Source organism: Apis florea, unplaced genomic scaffold (genome assembly GCF_048593485.1).
Source record: "Apis florea isolate Af1SG1 unplaced genomic scaffold, ASM4859348v1 contig_3496_pilon, whole genome shotgun sequence".
Lineage (NCBI taxonomy): Eukaryota > Metazoa > Arthropoda > Insecta > Hymenoptera > Apidae > Apis > Apis florea.
The window spans coordinates 7,313,903-7,334,803 of NW_028256773.1; the positions used below are offsets into that span (position 1 = coordinate 7,313,903).

General features: G+C 22.6%; 1 protein-coding gene across 1 annotated transcript in view; it reads left to right on the forward strand.

Annotated features, from left to right (window-relative positions):
• The window catches only part of slgA (proline dehydrogenase slgA), a 24,940-nt gene continuing 4,039 nt past the window's right edge, over positions 1-20,901 (forward strand). The window contains exons 1-8 of the mRNA XM_003690508.4: positions 1-590; positions 16,793-17,001; positions 17,448-17,629; positions 18,936-19,000; positions 19,311-19,495; positions 19,823-19,997; positions 20,538-20,648; positions 20,730-20,861. Coding sequence (XP_003690556.1) covers positions 285-590; positions 16,793-17,001; positions 17,448-17,629; positions 18,936-19,000; positions 19,311-19,495; positions 19,823-19,997; positions 20,538-20,648; positions 20,730-20,861 — 1,365 coding nt within the window. The 5' untranslated portion in view covers positions 1-284. The remainder of the gene's footprint in view (positions 591-16,792; positions 17,002-17,447; positions 17,630-18,935; positions 19,001-19,310; positions 19,496-19,822; positions 19,998-20,537; positions 20,649-20,729; positions 20,862-20,901) is intronic.

Below are 20,901 nucleotides of genomic sequence, written 5' to 3' on the forward strand. Positions count from 1 at the left end.
ACGAGTACCCCACCTTGTGATTCGGTCTAAACTTTGACGAGATACCTCTATTGGTATTGGGGTCTCCGACTCGATCGTGGCAAGTTGGATTTACCCCGTTTGTCACTGAGAAAATTGCCTTGCCCAATTTACGTTTTAAATTGAAACATTTACGTATTTCTGCCCGTTAGTTTTTTTCAGTGAAACTCAAAAGACAAAAATTATAGCGGTAGGCGGGTTGCAAATTTTCTAAATAGAGCGTCTCATTGCTGACATTTCGTACATTAGACACGCGACGGCCAGGTATGGCGTTTTTGAGAACGGTGCCGCGTTGCAGTGCCGGTAAAAAGTTAAGGAAGTGTTTACCACTTCCTATTGGGTTTCTCGAGAACATAACGAAGCCATCGGTGCAGTTGGTGCAGGTGCACGAACGTGAATACACCGGTACTACTACTGACGTGAAGCCGGCTCCACGGCAGATTGATCCTTTGGATTTGAAGTTTAACGATCCAATTGCTGCTTTTAAAAGTAAAACCACGAAAGAACTACTTCGTGCCTACGTCGTTTATCAACTATGTTCGATCGAATATATTGTCGAGAACAATATGAAGGTAAGTTCTTAATATTATACTTAACATTTCATATGATTATTTTGCAAATTATATATTATACATTTATTAGATATAAATTATTCGTATGACATACAGTGATATGAAATAGTTGACATGTGCTCGTTTGCTCTATAGAGTTTTCTTTCTTTTTCTCTCATGTTATTAAAATAAATATTTAACATATTTAGTATGTTATATTATATTATCTTCTAAATTAAAAAGTTATTTGTAAAATTTCGTATTTTTTCATAATATTTGTCAAGAAAATGCATAGATAAATTTATTAATACAAATTTCAAGAAATATTTTTATTATGTTTAATGAAATATTTTAAAATTTTTATCATTTAAAAATTTTTAATTTAAAATATTTAATATAGATTAATAATAATAATAATAATTAAATATTGATTTAAATCATGTGATATAATCACGTATAACATGAAAAATATAAAAATTTTTATATTTGATATTATTACTTATATTTAAAATAATTTTTAACATAAATTAGATATATATATATATTAATATTTTATTAAAATAACTTAGATTTTCATCATATTTTATTATGTTAAAATAATTGTAGTTGTTAATTAAAATGATTTTGAACTAAATAATGAAATTTTTTATTTTCATATGAATTACATATATAATTGAAAAATCAATCAATGAAATTGAAATTTTTAATAATTGAAATTGAAATTGTAATATTTTTATTTTGATAAAAAAGATGAAATACATATAAAATTAGATTATAACAAAATTGATTACATTCAACTCTAAGAATAAAATTTAATTTTTCGTGAAAAACTAAATCTTCTATAAAAACTATATAAGATTTATACGTTATTCTATATTACCGGAAGGAAGTCGTTTATATAGTTTCTACTTGTACGTTACACAATATGTATAGATGTCGGAAGAATGTATGATCAAATAAAATATTAAAATATATTGAAAACAGAAGCATCGATTAACCAATTTCTGATTTCTCTTCAAAGAAATAGGAGTAAATTTTTATTCATTAAATTTTTACGTAAAAAAGAAATTTTTACTTATCAGATGAAACAATGGCCTTTTATCAATAGCATCAGGATTCGTAGACAATTTATAATATAACGACGTGGCATGGCACGTTATTGATTTTAGTAATGCTTAATACATTGAATTGAACTAACAATTTTGTCGCAAACTTATGTGATAGTCAATTACGTAACACCAAAGAAATCGGTCGAGTATAGTGGATTGTAAAAATCTATGCGAGTTCATTGGCAAGCTATCGGGGTGTTACTATTGTATAAACGTAAATTTTTTCTAGCATATTTTAATCGTAATTAAATTTATTATTTTACTTTCAATAATATAATAAAATAATATAATAACAATATAATCAAGAATTTATATATAAAATATTTCTTACTATCAAAAATATTTCTATATTCACATAATTTTGTAAAATAATTTATAATTATTATATTAAATATAAAATATAAATATTTTTTTTCTATTTATTGCTAATTAATTTAAATAAAACAATTGAACAAACTGTATGATAGGAATATTTTTTCAATTTATAATTTATTCATAATTTATTTTTTGATAATTATGAATTCTTATTAATAAGAATATTTAATTTAAGAATATTTAACAATATTTTTAAAAAATATGTATTTCTTTTGAGATTGTAAATCTTTTATATAGAATATTTATATAGAAAATTTATTTAGAAAATGAATTTTTCATCTAGTATTTAAAGTTTTTAAAGTAATAAACGAGAAATATACTTGTTAATATATTTATTGGAATTAATTAGGATTTTATTAAATTATAAAATATCATTGATTGAAATATATTCGTGACACGTTAATTCCGTCTTTGCCATCGTATCGATTTTAATTTACATCGGCTTTATGCTTGCTTGAGGACAGGATTATTTAAGTTCTGTTCTGAATATCATTACTAATACGCTAATGTGATAGAAATATTTAGAAATATGCAATGTGTGTTAATCTATGACACTACAACTATCGTATTACTATTTAATGTTATTGAAAATAATCACTAAATTCTTTCAAAGTAAATGTTAAATATGGATTAAAATTATATAGTATATATATATATATATATATATATATATATATATATATATATATATATAGTAGATATAGATATATAGTATATATACAATAATATATAATAGATTTTGCATTATAGGATATAAAAGAATATGAAATTCAGAATATAAAATTCTATATTATATCAATACAAAATAAATATTAAATAATATAATATAAAAGTTATAATAATGTACAAGATGATGATTACAAATGAAAGATTAATTGTTTTAAATGATATTTTTTTCTATATTTTAGTGAAAGTACTACAGAATTTTTTTTGTTTTGTTTTATTTCTGAATGATGTCGAAGTGTCATATATTGCTGATAGAATCATTTCATTATTGCATTCATTAAATATATATATATAATCATTGCACAAAAACTAATTTATTTGTATCTAATTATAGTATGCTTTTTATCGAATCATTAATAGAAGAATGCGTATATATATATAGATATTTGATGATTCACTTCCTATCTTGAATATATAAACCTTCCCACACTTTATTGATTATTATTGATTTTTAAACTGCGACATGATTCCTTAGCGTCTTCGTTTCAGACTCTTGAACAACGGAGCCAAGCATTGTCTTTTTGCAATATAATTATTCGAGAAATATTTATTTTGATATTTGTGCCATATTTATTTTTTAAATCAATTTTCAAATGTCTGATTTATTTATTGCATTGATAAAAGAAAATAGATAATAAATATATAATATAAAATATGTATTTTTTTCGAAAATGATAAAATTAAATATAATCAATAATTATGTAGTGATTTCTTTTTATTTTAATTATTTGATGTTAATCTTTTTTTTAACAAATTTTATTTTGTCATTATAAATTTTTTTATTTATTTTCATAAAATAAAGGAAAAATTTTAAAAATTTAATCTTAATATCTTCTTAGTTTAATCCATTTGATATTTCAAATTTAAAAAAAGTTTTAAAAAAAATTAGGATAGGGTAAATTTGATATCTAAGATTATAAACAACCAATTAATTCTTTTTTTTTTAAAAAATCTTCTTTAAGATCAACAATTTAAAAGATGAAAATATTTTTTTAAATTTAATTCAATAATTTAATCATTAATTAACTATAAAATTTATGAATATTATTATTAATTAATGAATATTATAGATTAATAGCTATCATCATAAACTAATTACTCAGATACATTATCATATCTTACTTAGATAAAAATTCTTTAAGTTCTATATATACATAATTAATTGATTGTGTTTTTTTAATTTTATAATTTAATTCAAATGTGTTAGATTACGAAATGATAATAACATAATCATTTATGAAATTTTATTAATAATTTTCGTATGAGTATCTTAATCTTAGTTACTGATATTTTTTTTTTATCTAAATTTCTATTTTTTTTATAAAAATATTTGACAATATTATTTGTATCATATGTAATATCTATTTATTGTACCTATCTAATTATATAAATACATAAATTTTTGATAATATATTTTCATTTATCATTGTGCATATTTATTAAATGTATAATTAGTATTTTGTATTAATTGATTTAGATTATCAGTTTAGAAATTAAGGTTGAAACTTGATTTTTGGATTCACAAAATTAGAATCTGAAATTAAAAAAAGTTTCTATTACTACTTTCAATGTTTTGACTACAAAACCGCAAAGTTTTGTTTACAAACACAGTAGACATTCATTGTTCAGTGAATTACATTTTAGTCTTAATTGCATACATGCACGAAAATTTTAAAACTCAATCTTTTCAAAAATTATTTTATCTCTTTTTTATTTTTTCTTGAGGAATCATCTCATATATATTATTTGTTCTATATATTTTCCTCAAATTATACGATAGAAATAATGAGATATCATTAAATTTTCTATTTTTTGAAATTTTTATATATTAAATATATATATATATTTTTATATATTTAATATAATAATAGTAATATAATAATAATTTAATAATAAAAATTCTTTTTAAATTTAAAAAAAAATTTAATATTTTACAATTAAAAAGTTCTAGTAAAAAGTTTAAGCATATTCAAATATTGAAATATATTTCTTGAAAGTATTATATTATTATATTATTAAAGTATATATAATGTTCAACATTCATGTATTAAATTAATAATGATAACAATAAATAAAAAAAGTTATTGAGATTATTATCAATTCTATACATAAATTATTAATTTTCAAAAATATCGTTAATATTTGATATATTCAAAAAAAAAAAAAAGAAAAATGATTATTGGGAACATATATAGAAGATGTTATTTCGTAACATGAAATCATATGTATCTTTGATAGTAGTGCAAATTAAAGGTGGTGAATCAAATAGAGTTTAGTATGTAATTACATATAATTTATAGATAATCTACATCTTTTGATTTCTATCTTTATTCTAAAACTTTCTAAATGTTTATTTTAATTTAGGAAATACTAATTAAATCATTTTTATTTAATATTAAAATACGAAACGAAATAATATTTCTACTTTTAAATTAATAAAATCCCTTGTTACTATGCAATTATTTATATTAATATTCATTGATCTATCAGATTTATTATTTTTATACTTTTTTGAATTATATAATATTATTTTTATTATTATATCATTTTATCTGTTTCTTCTAAAATAATAATGATTATTCACTATTTTGTAATTTTGAAATATTATATATTATTATACATTATGTTATTATTTAATATTATATAATATTATATAATATAAATCAAAAAAATGATATATATTTTCATAATATCTGGAAATTATTATCATAAATTTGTTATTATAAATAAAAAATTTATAAAATTTTGCTAAACTAAATATTTTTCTAAATCAACATCATTTTCACACAATCATTTTTATTAATAATATGTATTCTTTTTTAAATTGTATAAATATTTACAATTATTAAAATTCTTGAGTAGATATTTTTTTGAGTATATTTTTATATTTTTATATATAGATTATAAATTTATCTTATTTTCATAATTTTTTCAAAAAATAATATTAAAATTATTTTTATTTTACATGTTCTTATTATATGTGACAAAGAATTAAAAAAAATTAAATAATATTATTTAATTAAGATTAATACATATTAGAATAATATTAAATTAATATTAAAATATCTACATATGTACATACATATGGTTCTAAATAAACCTATTTAATCAGTTTTAATAATCTCAATGTAGCACAATTTTCTTTTCATTTTGTCTTTTACTTTTTTATTTTAATGCATATTGATTTCTCTTGTTGAATTATTAGACTGCAGTTATAATGGATGTATTTTTTAATGAATCTTTTTATAAATTCATCAAAGCAATCAAATAAATAGATTTTTATAAGATTGATTACATTGTGTTCCGTTTTTGAGATGTCTCATGAATTTGTTCCATAAATATTTCAACGAATTCACAAGACACCAAAAATTTAACTATTAACTTATAACACATGAATGAATAGAAATTGTTATGTTATTACACTATTATAATAATATTGTTACGCAGGAAGCGTGAAATAATATATGAGAAGAATGAAGAATGGTTAGTGCACTATACAATTCACGTTGTATGTTTATTTCTCCATCTACGAAATGTTTTTTAATTCTGAAATGTTAAAACAAAGTGCAATAAGATGCACTCAAAGATACTTGGCTGTAGACTTGCTTCAGACGGTTACCAGACGATAGAATACTATTTCGAAATCTTGCCATAAACGGCGTATCTACGGCCGCGTTGCACATACTGATCGAATCGCGTGTTAATAGCACGTTTGCATCGCTATGCTCTTCGCATAAATGCGACGGATGTACATGGCGCGTGCGCAAATGTGTTCTTAGTAGAGTTCGAACGATGTTATTAAATATATTACGAATTTTAATCTAATAACAAAGTTGAATTTAAACTATTTATTTTTATAAAAAGTAAAATAATCATTTATTTTTATTTTAATCGTTAACATAACAAATATTAGAATTATTAATAAATAAAAGGAATAATTATTTAAAAAAATAATTGAAAAACATTTAGTTAAAGCATGATAATTTCAAATTTTAATTATAATTATTTATTTTCAAAAGAGATAAAAAAAAGTAAACTTATTCGATTTTGTCAACTACATAATTGTTGTCTTCTATCGGATATCTTGTGCACACGAGTGTAAGTAAATGAAAGAGAGAAAGCGGACCAATGTTCTTCATTGGATTGAACTGAAACGACACGTGATAAGTAGTCTCAAGGCCGACTAGTTCGTCTGAAGCTACCGCATTTATAGCAGGGGTCAGCTTTGTGCAAAAGAAATCGTGAATCATGATTTTTACTGGAATTATTTTCACAATAAGTTTACCTATTAATGATTATAGATGTATATACTTTTTTCTTACTTCCATTCCATCTTTTAAATTTATACAAATTTCCATATTTTTCCATTTTTTTATTATTATATTTTGTATTCTATTCCTTTTATCTTTAATTTTTTCTGAAAAAATTTCGAACCTTGCTTTCTGGTTATGTTTCTTTGTATGACAAGATCTTGTATGCGTTTTTATTAACATTGTGTAAAAAAAAAATAGTTCAAATATGATTAATATCTAATTAGTGAACATTTGCAAATTGCTCAATGAATCATGTATTCTATTGAGAAACTTTAAATTGTACATATAAAATATTCATCATCAACTTTTAGCTACCTAGTTACTAATAAAAAATTTGAAATCATTAATATAATTTAAAATTTGTAAAATTAAAAAAAAAAGCTTTCTTTGAAAAATTAATATAAATTATATAAATATTGATATTATGATTATTTAATTTTTTTTTTTTTTTGATTTTCAGTTTTAAAATATGGGTTGATATTGTTATGATATTATTATGTCAGTATAAAAAAATTAAATATGAAATATCTAAACAATTATAAATTATTTTATAAGAAAATGATAAATTAGTAATAAAATTATTTATATATTTCATTGTTGAAACTTCACTTTTAAATATTTTTCTTGGAAATTTTATATATTAATATTTTGTTAATGTTAATGTTTTAATGTTAATGTTTTGTCCATTAAAAAAATTTTAGAAATAATTTTATAAAATGATAGAATCATATTCTTCTTGATATTATCATTAATGTCATCATATCCTAGGGAATTTTTGACTAGTGAAAAAAAATAACTACTAAAATATTCTCTCTATTCATTTAATTGTCAAAAACTTTTTTATATTTCCAAAAATGAAATATCAAATATGTAATTTTAATAATGTATATTTAAAAAATAAAGTTTTTAAATTACTTTTTTAATATTTTAAAAATAAAAAGAAATGTTAAAAAATTTAAGTAAGTAAATATTTTATAAGATATTTTTCATGATATGATATCTAGTGAAAATTATGAGAGAAAATGAAGGAGTGAAATATAGAGTAATAGATTTATAGTGACATTAATCTTCACATGTAAACACACCTTGACCTTTTCTATATGTAATTGAAAAAAAAAGTGTAATTTGTTTCATTCTTGCGATTGATTCTACAAAAATCTTTATTTATTATTATTTACATGTACTTATATTTCAGTGCATAAAGATTTAAAAGTTCGTTATACATATTCATATATATTATAAAACAAATTAGCATAATATTTTCTTTAATATATTGCAATACATGTATTTTTAAAGTAAATTATTTTTTTAAAAAATCTGCAGTTTACTTCAATTTGTTGTAATACTACTATTGAATAAACTGAATTGAAAAAAAACAATTACAATAATAATAAGCTTTGATAGGAAAAAATTTATTTCAAAAATTGACTTCCGAAAAGCAATTTGGAATTTATTTTGTAACGATTATTACAATTGACAGATAAAAATTTTAATCTAGTCTAGTCTATTGCAAAAAATTGTTAACATATTTGTAAATGAACGGATTTGAGAACAGAAAAATAAAAATTTTCTTTTTTTTTATTTTTTTTAAAAATAACTTTATAATTATTTCGATATTCATTAGTTGAAATCGACAATTTTTGAGTTTTTGAATCGACAAGTCGCTTAGTCGCATTCGTTTACTTAGGTTACTATAAACTAATGATTGATCGACAGTGCGCAATGAACTTAAACTTTAGCTTGATCTTTCAACAAAAGTGCGGACAATCGAACAATAAGAATATTATTCTAGACACGTTTTTGCAGTAATGTTTTCATGCAGTTTAATGAATATATTATCGATGATTAATTACCGATAGTGAAATTATATTTTGCATTCAGAATCAACTTTTTTAAGTTTTCTAAGCAATTCTCGAGAATAAATCTTTAATAAAATTTCATCGTGTTTCATCCTGTGTCATCATGTTCTACAATGAATTTCTAACACATACGTATCAATAGAATATTTTCTCATAGCATAATATATATGTTATAATTATATATATTAAAATTGGAAATAATTGAACAAATATATTATCAAATTTAATTCGATATATTCGATATATAAGATTCTCAATATAACCTCAATATAACCAATATAAAGGAATTCTAAAGTGATTTTTTGAAGTAATCACAATTTTTTTTATTTACACTTGTTTATAAAATTTTACTTATTTTTACACAATACAATGAATAACTTATATTTTATTGCAATGGATATTTGGAAGATATTAAATTTTTTTTTCTATAACGAAATATTAAAACGCTTTCTAATGCAAAGAGTTGAATTCATTCGAGTTATTATCACGTATATATATTGAAATGCTCGTACAGTAATCTTGTACATCGGAAATCTCCCATTCGATTCTCTCGTTCATTAAATCTTTTGATTGCCTAGTCGGGAGCATTTTCGCGTGTAACTTCGTCTGTTCAATGTCCCATTCGTTATAGCTTTTGATCGCGAGCCTATTCGAATATATTTAAAAACAAAAAGATATATTTATTCATATATCCTGAAATATAAGTATATATCGATAAAGTTAATGATTATTAAGTGATCAGTGAACATTTTTTTCCTTTTCCTAATGAAAAAAAAAAAAAAATTTTTATTCATTAAAATGATTATTTTTGTTCTAAGAAAATTTTTATTATTTATTTTTATTTTTGACAAATTTTTGAAAATATTTTTTCAAGAAATTCATTGTAATTGAACATCATATGTAATAATTATAAATCATGTTGCAATTGCATACCATAACATAATTTAAGTCACCAGCTGGTGTACAAATTATAATATATAAATGGCCCTTTATTTTCTTATTACGTATTTCTTTTATTAAAAGAAACGACAGAACTTTCTTGATTATCTGATAAAAAGAAGAGGAACATATTTACACACAATACGCACTATATCGTTTCAAATTTCTTAATCTGCATTCCTGGAATAATACTAACAATTTATGGTAATTCAAACCGTCTATTCAACAGTTTAAGTTACAATTTCCCTTTATGATATGGAGTGGTAATTAGATTCGCAGGTACAGTTCTCATCGATAAGCGCAAGTTTTCGTTGTCGTCCAAATGAATCAAGTTTGATTTCATTGAAATGCTTTGCTAGAAGTCTTGTTACCGTAACAAATATTACTAACAAGGAGAAGATGCCGAATCTGTGTATTTAGTGAAACTCGATTTTTTACGATCTTATTAGGAGTAAAGTAATATAATTCATAAATATGGTAAAATATGGTAAAATATCAAAATAAATTCTATTTGTTATGATTCTTTTATTTAAATATAAAAAGATTGAATATCATTAATTATTTGAGATTTTGTTAATTTTATTCATAATATATTCATCCTAATATGTTTTAAACATCAGTGTTAAGATGTTTAAACATCATGTTTTAAACAATGTTTTTATTCTCAGGTTTGATTTTTTTATCAAGTTTTAAATTTTAAAAAAGACTTTCTAAAACTCATTTCGAAGAGATTTAGCAATGGAATCTTCGGTCCTTAACTTTTAATCTTTTCCAGAAAAGGTTAATTTTCTTTACCTTAAAAAGGAAAGGTTTCCTTAACCAGGAAAGCTATTCGAATACATAACAAAAGAAGACCATAACTCAGAAAAGGTTGAACAATGACAAGGTTCAAACTATTCAAAATTATATTTTCCCAGAAATAATATTTGATATATTATCGTTGCAATAAATCTATAGTATAACAGTATGTATCTTCTTTCTTATGCGAAGATTCTGACATTCAAGGAATTTCAATTGTTTTCCAACTATAGTAATGGTGAAAGTTTGAAGGGCAAGTTTCTCTCTTTTTTTTTTTTAAATTCTTAGAAAAAAACAGAAACTTTTCTTTCTGAAGGATAAAGTACAAATATTCAGGTATTTATTCATCGCATGCTTCCTTTTTTTTTTTTTTTTTTTTTTTATGGAATATCCAATTAAATGAAAGATCCTATAGATTTCTTTGTTGTCATGAACAACGTCACTCATTCATCTAACGCATGTCACAGTGATAAATGTAAAAGTGGTAAGTGTAAATGGTATACAACTTTCTATCACAATAATGGGAACATTCGTTATAAATTTTCACCAATAATGATTTCTCAACACGATGAAATTAACAGATTGTCACTTTCTTTTATAATGGATGCTATAACAGATTGATTGTTATATGATGGTAAAATTGTTATGTGTTTCTCTTGTTATTGTTTACTTTTATTAACAACGATAAAATACAAAAAAAAAACGCGAAATATTCGTTGAAATTTTTCATTAATTTCATAAATCATTAAAGTTATCGATACTTGACAAAGAATTTGATTCTAAATCTAAGTTACGCATGAATATAATAGTCCAATGAATTCAATAGTTGATCGATTCATATTTCCATTATGCATTCTATAATTATAAATTTTTCATTATAAAATCGTATCCCCGTTATTTTTTTTATTGCTTTAAGATATCGAAATAGATATTTGAAATAATTCCCTCCTTATGGAACACTCTGTATATTGTCCGTATCGCTTATATTTACGCTGATATAATAGAAGTATTGTCGTGATATTTTTTAATCGTCATTGTTCGAATCATAATCATATAATTGATTATATTTTTTTTTTTTTTCAAAAAATATATTAATATACAAAATTCATAACTCTTGAATGGTATTTAATATTCTATAATCACCGAGTTTATGAAGTATACCACTTGAAATATTTCTTCTTTTCTAATGTTTTCAATGGCTTTATAGCAAGACTTATCAGTATGTCTATATAACATTGGTAAACACTAATAATCTTCATAAAACTTTCTTATCAGTGTTACATAAACAAAACATTAGTGAGTATATTATGCAGATTATTTTTAATATAAATATTGCTAATAATATGTACTTGTCTCAATAATGGAAATCTTTTTAAAAAATATTAAAATAGCATAAAGATTGTTATTTTTCTTTTTTTTTTTAATATATATATATATATATATATATATATATATATATATATATATATAATTCTTGTTTGAAATTGAAATATTTTTGTTCTAACAATTCTGTTTTTTTTTTATAACTTCTTCAGAAATCATTGTGTTGCATTTTTTTTATTATTATTGTTAATTTATTCTTAATTTCTTTGTATGTTGCAAAATATTGTAAAAAATATTCATTTATAAAAAAGTTATTTATTTTAATTTATTTCTTCCAATCAACTTTTATCCAAATTATTTTTCACTAATATTATATTGTTTATAATGATTCCACTATGGACCATGTATCCCATTCTATTCTTATTGGATTGTATCCTATTCCATCAGATAATCAAGTGTTTTCTTTTCATTAGACGTTCAAAGAAATTAATAGTCGCCGTACTAAAAATTTTTAAACAATCGTGATTACTGGCTGTGAAATAACATTGAATAGGGTATTCATCAGTTGGGAAATTCCTCTTTTGACAGTTGATTCCTACGATTTCAACGATGAATTATCCCGTGAAACCTAGCGGAATCAGATCGATGTGGAAACACGATCGTAATTACATTCAACCCTTTTCGTTTGCAACACACAACCATCGTCTGGTTTTATTTCTAGGCACTAATTACGTTTCTTGTTATACGGCTAACTCGTATGAATTTTATCAGTATCCATTAATTATTCTATTACTTCTCTTTTAATTTCTTGTTATTTAATTACTTTTTCTCGAATTATGAGCTTATTGTTTCTTCCATTTTGTATCACTTTTGTATCGCTCTTTAAAAAACTCTATTACGTATTTTCGATATTCCATCAATCTTTTAGTACACTTGCTCTTACATTAATGGATTAACGGTAATTATTTTTAATTGTATATAAATCTCTGATTAACTAACAGTTCTATTATCTATAACATATCCACAAGATGTTGATATATTCATGAGATATTTTTAAAGGAATACTGAAACAAATGTATAAATGATACATAATATAATATGTATCATTTATATAATATAATAAAAATATGTCGGTTATTTATTAAGTTATAAATAATTTAATTTTACGCTAGATGAAGTGAAACAAACATAAAGAATTCAATCAATTGAGAAATAGAAACTATTGATATAATATTAATAAGTTATCAGCATGAGAATCTTCTGTAGAATGATTTTATAGAATAATAGATTTTATATAAAAATACTTTTAATATTTGCATTCGAGATCAAATTTTAAGACGATGTCACGTGTCTTCTAATTACGCAAGAACGATAGTAGTTATCGATTACCAATTAATGTCTAAGGATGAACGTTTTTGCCAAGACCGTATTGATCCTGGTAAAGAAAGTAGATGTTATCACATAGACCTGCTATATGCTTCCTAATCAATAGCTTATGTCCTGTTCGCATTGGATATCGCCGTTACACTGCTGTTCAAAAGTTAAAAATCGTCTGTTTCGAATTTTTCCAAATCAAAAAATTTTGAAATCATCAACATGGTCCAGGATTTTGAGGAAAGAAGGTTATAAGTTAGGTTAGAATTTTTCTCACTGCAAAGAATTCTTTCTTTTTGTGAAGAATTTAAAAATTTTTCCATTAATGTAAATGAAATAATTATTGATATCTGCATCTTATTATTAATTAATAACATTCATTAATAACGAAATTAAATAATATAACGATAAATTCTTCTTTAATATCGAAAAAATATTTGATAAAATATCTCAATATAATTTTGTAATAATATTTAAAATAATTATCACTTTCGTTACACACAACATCAGAAAATTTAATCTGTGGATAAACCCGATATGGAACCTTTACCGTCATGTGTTTATGCAAATTAGCGGAAACGAATTGACGAAATCGACTGTACAGGTTCGAGAGCAATGTCCGCATTTTGATGAATGTGTATTGATTATATTGTTGCGTATTGAATAAAATTTTAATAAATACCATGGAATTTTTGAAATACAACTATATAATTTTTAATAAAAATATTCTCTAATCAAAATGATCGTTTTAAAATGATCAAATTGAAGTTGAAAAAAAGTTAGGTTAGAATCTTATGTAAAAAAAAATTCGTAAAGAAATTTGTCGAACTAAGAAAAATTATTTTTAATATGTTGATTTCTAATTTATTATTTTCGATACTACTTTCACTTATAAATGGAAAAAAAATAATTTTAAATTTTTTATCAATAGCATATGTTTCAAGACTTTTACTGTCTTGTTATCAGTTTTTTGTATCGACATTAAAATATTTAATTCAAAAATGTTTGAATTTTTTTTTTTTTAATTCAAACATTTTTACATGACAAAGATATTGTTCTTGGTATGGTATCAAATAAAAATGTTTAGGATATTGATCAAATAAATAAATTATTATTATATTTAATTATTCCAGTTAGTAGAATGAAACGAGTTTCATAACATTTTTTGATTACCCAACCTATATCATTCAATAGATCTGGAGCTATTTTTATACTGCATATTTTACTCGGTTTGGCACGAATTACACCTGTAATACATTGGGCATTTGTCTGATGAGATTAATTTCATTTGTTATTAAACTATAACAATTTATTAACAAATGCTCGTTGATAATTGCGTTCGTTGAATAATTGATATTAAATAATTTGTTGTATTCAAAAATTTAAATAAGAAGTTAATTTTTTAATAAAATTTATATAACTGTAATAGTTTTCATTATTCTTATATATAAAAAATTGCAAATGATCATCCCTTAAAACTATTTCACACAATTCCTTAGAATTGTGATCTATATATTGAAAATTCATGCTCTAAATTCTAAACCTTTAAAACCTTTCATTCAATAAGAAGATCATTTAAAGATCAAGTATTACATCACTATACAATGACGTCTTGGAATTTCTGTGTCAAGTATCAGATCATTATTGTGCTCGCTTACTGAAATGGAATTTTTATTAAGAATGTTTCATTTTTTATTCTATTTTAATTTGCGTAAATAATAAATTAGTTAATTAAATTTAATAATTTTAATAATAAAATCGTCAAAAATAAAAGAATACTATTGCTAAATTTATTATCAAGAAAAAAAATTATTACACAAAGTATCATAGAAATTTTATTCAAATGTTCAAATTTTTAATTATATATATATATATATATATATACACAAAACATTTATATTGAATAAAATATAAGGAATATTTCTAATACAAAGAATATCGTTCAAAATCTTAATTGATTCTTGACTATCTATTTATTCTCATTATAGTATTTTATTTCACGTAAATACGAAACTTACGTAAGAACTTGTGCAAATTATATTACAAAGAACTTGTAAATTACATTTTTTTTCAATTGGAATTCTAAACAGTTTCAGTAATTGGACTTAGACTTAAATTTTCAAGTCAAAACTTAATATACAGAAAAATTTCAATTCACATATAAATACGAATTATATTCGTAAAGTATTAAATATATATTTCTTAATTAAAAGAAGGAAAGTAAAAAAGCATAGTAAAAATGAAAAAAATTTGTAATTTCAAAAAACATAATCATTTTGAACCCATTATTATTATGTTATTATTTTAGAATTTTTATTATTTATTCGTTATCTTTTATTATTTATTTATCATTTTTAGAAATATTATTATGAACATTATGAAAAATTGACCGATTGAAATTAAATAGCTTCGAAAAAATATAGTCTAATGACATGACACGTAATTTTTACCAAACAACTTTTTATGATAATTCAACATACTGAAACGTGAATTTTTATTGCGAAATTAACCACAGTATAATAATCATTGTAAAATATTATTCATGATGTAATTTCTAACCTTATATAACAATTTCGCAAGCAAATTTTTCAGAGAATAAAATGTGTAGTATATCACTTTTATGATTTTTCAGATTAGTATCACTATTTTCAATTCGACATTTATGATCGTTTTTGTATTTTGCAATTTCATATGATTTTATGTAGAGATACAAAATAGATATTATAATTGATTTTTTATACAATTTGTAATTTGATGAATTATATCATTTTTATATATTTATTATACTACATTTTTGAAATTATTTCGTACTTGAGTAATAAATATTTTTTGACAATTCGTTTTCGTCAAATTTTATCAAAAGTACAAAAGTATGAAGAATACATAATAAATTTAGCAGAATGTAGAAGCGATATGCATAGCAATTTGTGGTAAACTAGGTCATGAAGGTTCTTCTTTTCGAACAGACATAATATATCTTGAAAAAAAAAATTTTATATTTTCTTAGTTTAATTAAGATACCAATTTAATCTATTATATTTTTATTCAACAAAATTTATTCGTAGCAATTCATTTTCTAAATTTGAATCTTTTTTTTTTTTATTTTAAATTTCTTTTCACAAAAATCTTTCTTTTCAAAAAAATATTGCTACTTTTTCCAATATATAATAAAAAAAAAAAGGGACGAAAATCATTTTGATCCACACTATATAGCTTATGGGATACGAATCTATCGTATCTACTCGAGAGTAAAAAGAACTGTATCTGTTTCAAAGAAAACAATTTCATACAAATCATCCGTAGAATTTTTCTGTTGAAAATATAATTTGTAGTGATATAGTTGTTTTTCACCTGTTTTTAATCTGTTAATTGGATCAAAAATTTTCTCATGATTCATTTTGTTCCAGTTGATGAAATTTGCCAAGCAAATACTTGGGGAGACACTTTTTACAAAATTTATGAGAGCAACTTTTTACGGCCACTTTGTCGCCGGCGAAGACGAGCAGCAAATCACTCCTGTCCTAGATAGGTTACGCCAATTCGGCGTGAAACCGATTCTCGATTATTCCGTCGAAGAAGATATCTCGCAAGAGGAAGCGGAACGACGAGAAATGCAGTATGTGTCTGATGAAAAAAGAAATTAATTAAAAAAAAATATTCTCATTATATTATATGTTATAAGACACGATTATTACACACGTGTCCCTTATTATTTATTTATTTATTTTTTTTTTTTCGGTCTAAAATTTATTTTCATTGTTAGTTGTAATTTTCATTGTTAGTTGTAACCGTATAAAATATATAATATCTTAACGTTTTAACAAAGATGATTTTAATAAAAGAAAGAAATTCGAGTGTTATCATATATTCTATAGTAAATAAGAATATTTCAAGAAATGTTTAACTATTCGACAACTATTATTCAGGAATAGAATTGATATTTAGGAAGAATAGAAGAAGAAATTGATAAAACTTTGATATCTTTATCTTTGTTATCTCTTTATAAAAAAAAAATCATAAATGAAAATTAATCGATATGACATAAATAATTGTGATTTACAGAGGTTCCGTATCAGAAGCTGGAGATGAAAAAAGGGAAGGTCCCTTAAAAAAGTATCATGTCGCAAAACCATTCGCGGATCGTCGGTATAAGGTATCCTCGGCAAGAACGTACTTTTATCTTAACGAAGCTAATTGTGAACGAAATATGGACATATTCATCAGATGCCTTGAGTCTGTAGCTGGTGAGTCAGTTATTAAAATTTTGCTTTTCTTTTTTTCAAGTAGAAAAAATTTTTTTTCACAACGATACGAATCGAATATACACAGTAAAGTTTTATACGTTCTTTTGAAATTCATAGAATGCAAAAGAAAAAGAAAATTGATTATAATTGAATGATTAATTCATCCAAAGCGACATTTTTTTCAACTTTTCTCGTACTTGTTTTCAATTTTCTATGATCGATTGCATAATAAAATTATTGCATAAAATAAGCGTTATAAATTTTCAAGATTAACGCTTATCGCGAAAAAATTTATTGGTAATTCATAAATCATTGCAATTTAACGTAAAGAATTCGATACAAAATATTGAATATTGACCATATTGATTAATTTACAATAATTTAGAAAAAAAAAATAACTAATTGGATTATTATATTGTATATATTATATTGATTTTTAAAATTTCTAAATAATAATTAGTTTAATTGCGTTATTAAGCTAATCAATTGTTTTTAATCGTTTTCTTATATTTATGCATTATATATTTTTAAAAAAATTTATAATAATTTTTATTTAATTACATTAGAAATATAGTTAATAAAAATTTTAAAAATTGATTTGAATATGATAAATAGATTTTTGACAATGGAATTCTGAAATTTTGTTACAAGTCAAGACCTCGAAAACTATCTATAAATATCTCTAGAGAATCTTTTATTCAATCATGCAACCAATAACGTGACTTAACGGTGTTTTACCCAAAAGATTTTTTCATCGTTCGAATTGCGTAGTTACTCTATAGTCTGAAATGATTGCTTAATATTATTTTTATAAAATGATAAATTCATCGTTTTGTCTCTTCGAATGAAAGGAAACAAAAAGAGACTATTCATTTCATTTATTGTGAATTAAGAAAATATATTAATTATTTAAAAAATAGCTAAGAATTGTTTAATATTTTGTTTATTTATAATATAAATTTCATTGAAGAAATATTATAAAAAAATAATATTTTTTTTTCTCAACGATATAAAACAAAGATTATTTTTTTAACTTATAAATAAAAAGGTTCTATGATTATTTATAAAAAAATAAATTAATTACAGAGAATCAAGTGAATCATTCAGAAAATCCTGAATCTAATGTTCTTGAATTCTAAATTTCAACTGATTGCAAGATAAAATTGGTAAGAAGAAAAAGTCCTTTCTTTTATAATTCCTTATTTAATCCTTTTATCCGTTTTTCCTAAAATAATCTTCTTACTATCAATTTCAATATCATATATTATAGCGTTTAATATTATTTCATCAATTCATTTTTATATAGGTGCTTCAATGGGAGTTGGCTTTACCGCTGTTAAATTAACTGCTCTTGGCCGTCCACAATTATTGGTAAATAAATTTTCATGACAAATAAAATCTTTTATTGATAAATATAAAAAAAATAACTTTTTTACTTTCTAATGCTATATTATATTGATCGAATAATTTTTGTACTCTTATGACGGTAATCAGCTTTGAAATTTATATTTTGTTAAATTTCTATCTTTTAAAATAATCAACAATATTGCACGATATAACTTTTCAAATAAAATTTTTTTCAAAATTTAATATTGAATAGGTAAATGATCTTTGAATAGTAAATATTCATATATTTATGAAAATGAATGAATAGTGTCTCAAATAATTGTATATTTTTTAGCTTCAACTATCAGAAGTAATTATGCGAGCGCGACAATATATGTCGGACGTAGTTGGTGGTGAAGGCGCTGTTTTAACTCATCATGCTAAGCCAGATGATTTTATGAAAAAATTTGAGGAAGCACACATCAAAGATGAAGAAACAGTACAAAAGTTTCTACAAAAAATTCAATCGGATAAAGAAGGGTAATTTATGAAAATTGCTATTGTTTAAAAAATATTCAAATTAAATTAATATTTTATTTTCTTTTCTTTCTTCATTTCCTATCAATATAATATTGATTATTCATATTGATATCATTTATTATTAATATTAATTTTTATTTAAATTACCATTTTTTTTTATTTTCTATTTTTTCTCTTTTCTTTTTCATTCTTTTTTTTATTTTCCAATAAAAGTTTATATATATATTTCCTAATTTAAAATTTTTATTTTTTAATATTTTTTTATGTATGTTTTTTAATGACATAATTTTTCTTCTTTAAAATCAAGAAATTTGTTTTCTTTTATAGTGTCATTCACTTGTTCCCATGGAGTGGTATTCTAGATGAGAACTATGAGCTCAGTGAAACGTTCCAAGTACCAGATATTAAAACGGGAAAGATGGTTAGACTTATGTCACAGCTTACGTCCAAAGAAGAGGAAATGTTCCGAAATATGATAAGACGTCTCAATAATATCGTCACGGTATGAATATATAAAAATATAAAAAAAAAATGAAATATGGAACGACAAATAATTGGCTATTTTTAAAACAATTAAAAATAGAATAAAATATTTTTTAAGACAAAATTGAATGATTTTAAATTTTCTATGTTGTTATGTTATATTAAATATTCTATTCAATATTATATTAGTTGTATTTTTTATATATTTTAATTAAATTTTCTTTTTTTGATGTAGTAATATAATTTCTTATTAATATTAAAAAAGAATTAAGATATTTGAGTTAAAAGTATTGAGTGCTATATTTATAAAAAATAAAAAATTTATAATTTAAAATATAAATTTATAACATAGAAATGTAACATGAAAAATGTAAAATTATTAAATTTTGTCTAAATTTTCAAACTAATATTTTTTCTATTTTTTAATATTTTTAGTTGTTTAGAAATACTTTGTTATTTAAGATAAAATGGCTCTCAATATTTTTATCTCTTATTATAGAAAATATAAAGAAGAAATTTAGTTTGTTAGCAAAGACAGAATTGCTAACTTTTATTACAGGTGGCCGATAAATTAGACGTACGTATAATGATAGATGCCGAACAAACGTATTTCCAACCTGCGATATCGCGATTAACGTTGGAGATGATGCGCAAGTACAATACACGTAAGGTAAATGCTTTGTCTTTGTAGATGTGATATTATCACTTAGTAAATTTTCAGTGGTCTAAACCCAAATGGTCTACTTCCTAGGCCGTGGTGTTCAATACGTACCAGACATACTTGCAAGAGGCTTTTAATGAAGTGAAAACGGACCTAGAACAGGCTGAACGTCAAAACTTCTACTTTGGTGCTAAACTCGTTCGAGGCGCATACATTGAACAGGTAATTCTTCATTATGAGATTTTTTTCTTATGTAAAAGAG